This window comes from Echinops telfairi, unplaced genomic scaffold (assembly GCF_000313985.2).
Source record: "Echinops telfairi isolate 266 unplaced genomic scaffold, ASM31398v2 ScPeMD7_7468;HRSCAF=8506_0, whole genome shotgun sequence".
In the NCBI taxonomy this organism is placed as follows: Eukaryota; Metazoa; Chordata; class Mammalia; order Afrosoricida; family Tenrecidae; genus Echinops; species Echinops telfairi.
Window position 1 is genome coordinate 7,683,632 of NW_022111369.1, and position 8,249 is coordinate 7,691,880.

General features: G+C 44.5%; 1 protein-coding gene across 2 annotated transcripts; it reads right to left on the minus strand.

Moving 5' to 3' along the window:
* Positions 1-2,424: 2,424 nt before the first annotated feature.
* On the minus strand, positions 2,425-6,357 carry RPL34 (ribosomal protein L34). 2 transcript variants are annotated; one of them, XM_013004876.2, is made up of 5 exons: positions 6,328-6,357; positions 5,058-5,131; positions 4,872-4,971; positions 4,479-4,582; positions 2,425-2,558 (listed from the first exon to the last, which is right to left on the minus strand). In XM_013004876.2, exons 2-5 carry the CDS (start codon positions 5,120-5,122, stop codon positions 2,474-2,476), a joined length of 354 nt encoding a protein of 117 aa, XP_012860330.1. In that variant the 5' UTR covers positions 5,123-5,131; positions 6,328-6,357; the 3' UTR covers positions 2,425-2,473. The 2 variants fall into 2 exon arrangements, with proteins under 2 accessions (XP_012860330.1, XP_045140113.1); XM_045284178.1 differs by lacking the exon at positions 6,328-6,357 and adding an exon at positions 6,188-6,205.
* Positions 6,358-8,249: the final 1,892 nt, after the last annotated feature.

The window sequence follows — 8,249 nt, forward strand, 5'->3', positions numbered from 1 at the left end:
GGGGGTGGGGGTGGGGTGGTGGGGGCTGAAGTGCGGTCAATGCCCACACTTAACACAGGTCACCAGTCTAGGCATATCTCATATCCAAAGACACACTACACTCATTGCAACCCAGGAGATAAACTTAATTTCTAAATGCAATGCCAGCTCATGAATTTAAAACAAAGACCATCAAGTGACACAGTCTGATGTGTAAGAACACCAAGAATCAAACCCCCACCCCAAAGTGGCTAAAGTTAGCACATGGATTTGATGGCCTACAGTTTTTCTCTCAAGGCTTCTGTTCACATCCTGGTTTGCAGGTTTGGGATGACAGTGGAAGCCCCAAATCCATTTGTGAAGTCCACACAGACAGCCTCCGGAAATAGTCGTTATTCACATTGTGTAGTGGATTGAGAGATAGTTGAAAAGTTAATAAATGAAGGGGAAGTACGCATGATCGAGTCCCTAGGCAATCCCCGCTGACCATGGAGCAAAGATGCAACAGCCTTGCTAGCATGCAGAATGCATGGAAAGGTGGATGGTTGCAAACGCAGTTAGGTTTTATAGGTAAATCTACAGATAGTAGCTAGATTAATGGTCACTTGGGAGGAATGACAGGGAGGTTGGGAGACAATGGGGAGTTAATGATGAGTACAAGATTGAAGAATATGTTCTAAAACATTGTGATGACTGAAGTAATTGAACTATTGATAATCGAATAACATGAATTACATGCCAATAAAACTGTTGGGAAAATTCTGCTCACAAATATGGACAGGAGAGCCAAATATTCATATACAGCATTTCAATTGAGCAAAAATGTCTACTTTATGCCTGCAACAGAAAATCACATGACGGCATCACTGCTGGAAATACGATGTAATGAAATTGAAGGGGATCTTTCTTCAATGGTTTTTAAAATTACCTGAGATGCTTTTTAAGTAAAAATACCAGTATCGAAGTCTTTGAGAACTACATACTCTTCAATGCTCTCTCTCCAAATTTGCTATTCAATTTTTCTTTGCCGAAAACTCATGATATGCAATTGGTTGGTGGTTGAAAATCCATCAGCTACTCCAAGACTGTAGCAATGTTTCTCCATAGATTACAAGCTTGGAAACATTCTCGGCAATCCAATTTAGTCCTACAGTGGGGTCACTGAACTGAAACACTCAAAACTCCAGAGGCAGAACAGGGGAAAGTGAAATGGCAAGAGCTCAGGCTGTCCCCTCCTACAGCGACTGAGAAATCTAGTCGTTTACCATACACAAACACTATAGAACCAGCTTATTACAAACTCCAAGTGGCTGCCATTGGGTCAATCTCCTTGGGACCCCACAGGGCAGATAGAACTGTCAGTGTGCTTGACTGTAACCCTTGACAGGATTGAAAGGGGTCTTTCTAGGAGTTTCAGACTGCTGACCCTGCAGTTAACAGGCCAGTGTTGATCACTACATGACCAGGGCCCCCCAGGTTTTCCAAGTATGCTGTGCCTTCTAGGAATATTCCATCTTTTACCAGTATGATCAATTAGCATCATTACACAACAGAATTTGATTATTTCAAGAATTTAATTACCTGGTGTTTGAGGCCTAATGGACCTCAAAGGTCTGAGAAAATTGACAGGAGCTCCTCTACCTACCACCTCTGGTTGCACTCATCAGAGCTAAATTCGAGCCATATCACTAAACGTCCTTCGCAAAAATCCTAACATGCAGACAGCTTTTCTTTCCCTTCTGTAAATCTTACATGGGATCATTGGTAAATGTATTAAACGCTTGGAGCACTGACAAAAAGGGAAAGTGTGATAGCTACATGTATGCAGATACTGTTGAGCACACTGGGGAGAAAACATGAAACTTCCAGCCTGTCTGGATTAAAATGCCAATGAAGACACGTATGAGCTGTGATCCCGTTCCTGAGGCAAAATGTTGATTAAAGGACATTTCTCTTTAAGAGGAAAACTCTTGAATAAGACATTTAAGACTTACAATTTCCCTCCTACTCATTTCTCCATAACCAAAGCCAGCCTGAGTTGATTCCTAGAGTTGACTCCCGCCCCCCAATCCAAACTAGGGTTTTTCAACTGCCAGCCTTGTGGTTAGTGGTCCAAGGCTTCCCACAGCGCCGCCATGTGCAAACAGGGTGAGTGGGGTTGCTCCTCTTACCACTAGCAGAGATTAGCCTGAAGAACAAATGAAGTTTTGAAGACTTAAGATAATAATCACGACTTTAAAAAATATCATGTAGGTCCTCTTTACGGAATGAGGGTCTTTTGAAATCTAACAGCATGAGCATGCATGACTCACCAAGGCAGAACCAGAGGAATAGCGACCACTGTGAAAATGACTGCAGTGAACTGTTACTAGGTAAGCAGAGGCTAGGGCTGGTACCCGAAGCCACCAGATACCGCATCTAGAAACTAACAAACGACAACAGAAATAAGAGAACAAATCATTTGATTTATTATTCAAACAAGCTCCATTTGTATTTATTTAGCTTTCTGACTCTGTGCTTGTGCCTTCAACACTTTCACAACGATTTTCTGCTCCTCAATAAGGAAAGCACGCTTGATCCTGGAAAGGAGAACAGTGCATAAATAATTAAAAACACAAAGCCAACGAAGCATTTAACACAAGGCAAGGAAAGTTCCATAAACAGTATAGCATTTGGTACAGAGAACAGAAATGTTAAAACAAAAAAACCCCACCCCAGTAGAGCAAAATTCTAAGAGCTGGGATTCTGACAACAGGCCCCTTGAGGCTCAAGGTCTACTTCCTGCAGTGCCACGGAAGAAGGAAAACCTTTGAATTCCATGTTAACAGCACCAGCTGCACCCCCCCACCCCTGGCTACCAATAACAATTAAAATTCTCTCCAGAGAAGACCCGTTTCCTAATTACGCAGTTTTTATTTAACATCACTTACTATCAGGACCCAACACTGTGTATTTGATTTGCAGTGTCAAGCATACACCGCAGAACCTCCAAATCTGGGTTCAACGTCACTAGTTATGTCACGGGGCAGGCTACTTTCTCTGTGCGAAGGCCCTGCAGCCCCAACCCTTTCCATCCAGGATCCTCAAGACCACTTTTCACAGGACAGCCTCATTTTGCTTCCTTGCAGTAGCTGGTGGGTTTGAACTGCTTACCATGAGGAAAACAGCTCAACGTTCAACCCAGTGCCATAGGGCTCAGTAAGGTCCCAAATCAAAATCAAAACTCACTGCCCTGGAGTTGATGATAACTTATAGGACAGAGTAGAAGTGCCCTTGTGGGTTTCTGAAGACTGTTAACTCTTTACAGGAGTTGAAAAGCTCATCTTTCTCGTGACCAGTAGCTGGTGGTTGAGATGCTGACCTTGTGGTTAGCAGCCCAATGCATAACTACTATGCCCCAGGGCTCAGTAGGAAGGTATAGACTACTTTAATACTTTTTAATTTCCTCACTTGTCAAGGACTTACAAAGAAAACGGTCACTGGTATTATTCTGAGCATTTAAAACTTAAACTCCAATGGCACGGAGTGTCCCTCCTCTGCCCTGCCTCTAAGGCTCAGGTTTTTCATCTTTGGGCACGTTTACCGTTAATGCCCTTCCTGATGTTTGCACTCACATGAAACCAGTCTCCTCTTTACATCAAAATCAACCACCCCTCACTCGTATTGCCTTTGAAGAAGCAACTTAATAGCTATTAAAGAATAAGCTTCTTAATATATCTTGGTGTTGCCAGTTCTGTGAACAACAGTGGGCAGTGTAGGATGGTGAAAGAAATGATCCTGATGGGCCTGTGAGGAGCAAAGTGCTCACTAGTGGGTGTCACATTAACGTCAACATCAGCCCCAAGGATGCGGTCTATCTCAAAGCCTTCATCCTCCTGGGAACTCTCCTCTCCCAATAATCCTCACCACCCCATTCTTCATGTCTGGATGGACATGTCATTTCTCCAACCTTCACAGAGATAGAAATGTCGGCCCCATTCACCTGTGTACTCTATATAAGTTTCCAATGTGAAAGTAGACGTCTACCTTTGAGCATGACCTCCTAAAGCCTTCTGCTCCAAACACACAAGATTTTCCTATGCCTTAAAATCAACGCCATCCATCTACCTAGAAGACCCAGCTCAGGGCTTCCAAGAACCCAAGGCATACCCTTTCTACCAACTAATACATATCCATACCTGTCCACGGCACCTAAAAGCTACTCACTCACTGCCATCGAGTCGCAAAGGCCTGTCTTTCTTTACCTAAAACGTAACGTCTTTAATTCTGTATCTAAAAGCCCCCACATTTTGGCTAAATTGATTGGAATTAATATCATTTATCAGCTTGCACAAGTATAGTCATCCCTAATTAAGAAAATATCTCAAAAGTATGCAACTTATTAGGTAAGAAAGCCAGATTTTAAAAATATCAGCCCTGAAAATTAGCGTGCAGCAGCAAAAACCCCACACAAAAGCAGACAGACATGTGACAGCGAAGTCAAGTGGAGTCTTATTTACCTGTCTCGGACACATTTAGCGCACATGGACCCACCATAAGCCCTGCTGACGTGTTTTTTGGTTTTGGACAACCTCATGAGAACTTTGGGTCTCACAGCACGGACCTACAAAGAAAGCGCTGAGGTTATTTTGCGAAGCTTCAACACCAGAAAGATTCCCCAGTGCTAAAAATGCAAACTTTACACTAGGCTGCAGAAATAAATCGGTCTTGAACTGTCTTGAACGACCTGACGTGGCATTTCCTCCACAAGCTTTATGAGAAATAGCATTCTCGCGAGAATTTTGTCTGTGAATGCTTAGTAATTCTCTGCCCTTAGACACGACCAAACTTTTACTAAGGGAATAAGCCAATGACATTTAACCCTCGTTATTCACAAAAATGGGGCTCCTTACCCCTCGAAGTCGGCCTGGGCACACACCGCATGCAGATTTTGGCGCTTTCCCAACCTTTTTTGTATATAAGTAAACAATTCTGTTACCAGGGGTTCGGGACCTGGAAAACAGGATAAAAATGGAAAAGGGTCAGTAGTTTGCAATGTAAGTGAGAGAATATGTGTTTAAAACAGTTAAATTACTTACAGCCTAGTTTTGTTAGAGGCTGTATTGTAGGACAGCCTACGCCGGTAGGTCAGACGCTGAACCATTTTGAATGCCTAATTATGGAGAGAATTAAAAAGTTTGCACGGTGAAAATTATTAAACACAACACGAAATAATTTTTAGATCGATCTCTTCTCTAGCCACTTGTTAACCTCCCTGGGGTTTTCATGCCTGGAACCCTTTGGGAGCACTTCATTAGGCCTCTTTCACCTCCGGGTACGTTAAAACTGCCAAACCATTCGGTTAGCAGCCTGCATCTCCCAGGAAGTTACCTGAAGGCAATCCAGCAAAAAACCTCACTCAAGGGCAGAAGGAAACTTAGAGAGCTGATGGTTTGCCAATAAACAGCAACGGGCACTTGGTTCCAATTCTGATTACCCGGCTCCTCCTCCTGATTTTGCATGCGGTGGTGTCCAAAGTGGTTTTCAGAAGGAGCACATGCCTCTAAAGTATATCATGTACTGGGAACCCAGTGCAAGGAGCTGGCGTTACACATCTCTAAGATAAGGGCGCCGGGCTCCACGCCTGTCATCAATTGAAACGGGCTGCTCTGCACATCAGGGCCTTTAAATATTCGTCGGCGTGCTTCCGGGCTGCAACAGGCACGGATGAGCTTGCCTAGAATTGGTTTTGTAAATGAACGGCCAAATAGTTTTTCCCTGGCCTACCCAAAGCAACAACATACGAGGACCGGAGTCACGCCGCCTTCATCTCTCAAATCTGGTGACCACCTCACTACAGACGTTACAGTTGCCCCACTATGAGGGCCTTTCTTTACCAAATGGCAGCTCACATCCAACTTCCTACCACTGACTACACGCAAACACCATCATCGGAACCCAAACCACGCGCAGAGCCAGGACGCGCGATGTCCATCTTCACAGCACCGGGGAGTCCTGTCACTATACTGGAACAGCATTACCACTTTCCAAAACCACACGACGGGGTGCTCCTCCCCTGCCCAGCGCCCAAGAAAATGCACAGTCGTGGCGCGAACGCAAGGACCCAAGTATCGAAAGCACAATTGGCAGTGTGTTCCGGCCTTTCTCCAGTCCACAGGAGCCGCCCGGGCGAGAGGCGTCCCAAGCTAAAGTTAGGGGGCCTGCTCACCACTAGCCCCGATTCTGAACCCCTTACTGCCTCTCCAGCTCAAAGGGGTGGGTCAAGGAACCGCCAGTTCCCGCAACCGCACGGATGGCAGCCGATTGTAAAGAAATTAGAGACCAAGAAAAGGAAAGCAGCCGCCATACCTGCACACAGCGTCTCCGGAAGAGGAAGAAGGCGCTCGAGAGTTCAGAGGTCAAATAGGACTGCGCAGAATCGGAAGTTGCGTCAGAGTGAACGGCGAGGAGAATGAGCGCCACCACGTTGTACGGCAACCTTGGGCACGCTCGGTAAACCCGGATTTAGCGCGGCCACGTTGTACGGCAACAGGCGCCCCGCCCCTCTGTGGGCGGGGACGCGCCTCCTGGGCGCTCAGTACCAACTTAATGACAAATGAGCAGCAGTGAGCGAGATATAGATAGAATAAAACCATTTCGTTCTCAGCTCTGTCACGTATCACTAGGTGACCATTGGGGAGTTGCTGTCTTTGACCTTCCCTTTTTCTCGGTTGTCCTTAATTCAAAACATAAGCATTACAGCTGAACATTTTAGGATTTTAATCTGTTGTGGTTAGATGCTGCTGAGCTACTCTGGTTCTTAGCAACTCTGAGTACAATAGAAGGAACAATGCTGGACCTGCCCTACTTCCTCGATTGTTATAGTCAAGCCTTTGTTTTTCTTTTTGCAGCCACTGTGTCAATCCATCTCCGCGAGGATTTTCCTCTCTTTTCTTTTGCACTTTTACTTTACCAAGCATGGTATCTTTTCCCAGGGACGGATCTCCTCTAAAGTACATGAGACGAAGTCTCCCCATCCTATCTTCTAAGTAGCGTTCTGCCTGTTCTAAGGCAGGTTCAGTTCTCCTTCTGGCAGTTCATGGTATATTCAGTATTCTTTGACACCACTATAATTCAAACGCATCAGTTCTTCCTTGATCTCCTTTATAAATGCACAGATAAGTCATACTTTTCTGAATCCAGCCTGAATATTTGGCAGCTTCCTGTCGATTTACTGCTGTAACTGTGGAATTACCTTCGGCAAAAGTGTACTTCCTGTTATATTCATAGCATTGTTTGATAATTTATGCATTCTGTTGGGTTGTCTTTCTTTGGAATGGGAACAGACATGGATCACATCCAATAAATTGGCCAGCTGTGGTCTTTCAAATTTCATCACATAGTCTAGTACTGCTTCAAGGGCTTTATCAACTCACTTAAACATTTCAATTGCTGTTCTACCAATTCCTAGAGCCTTGATTTTTACTAATGTCTTCAGTGCAGTTTGGACTTCTTCAGTATCATTGGTTCTTGATCGTATATTACGTCTTGAAATGGTTGAATGTCGACCAATTCTTTTTTGGTACAGTGACTTTATGTATTCCCTCCATTGTCTTTTGATGCATCCTGCGTCATTCAATATTTTCCCGTGGTTGTTATTAGGTGCCATCGGGTCGGTACTGACCCAAAGCAAACCTATTCTCAAAAGAACAGAACAGAAGGAAGGAAGCATTGCTCCACAATCCTCACAATTGTTCCGACGTTTGAGCCCATTGCTGCAGCCACTGTCCATCAATCCATCTCCTGGAGGATTGGCCTTCTTCCTTTTCTCTGTCCTCCACTTTATCAAGCGTTACACCCTCCTCTGGGTGTTCTCTCCTGAGAGCATATCCTAAGCATGTGCGATGACGTCCTGCCATATCTGCCTCTAAGAGCACTCTGGCAGCCCTTCTTTCGCTTGATGATATGCTGAGCATGTTTTTCCTTTTTGGTTTTCTGACTCCAGGTGTTTGCATATTTCATGACCACATTTTACTTTTACCGTAGAATCTCCAAATTATTAGTTGCTTTACTTTGTGCCAGTCCTTAGCTCTGTAAATGAAAATATTAATAAGTTCCCTGAGTGGTGTTAGCAGGAAAGCAAACAGTTTATCTACTAACCTGAAAGGCCTCACTTAGGGGTGCCATAGAAGAAAGCTCTTTCTGGCAACCTGCTTCTGTGAAGATTGTCATTATGAGGTGCTATGGAGTAGATTCAGACTCACAGTGACCCAATGGCGCTGCCAGGGAGC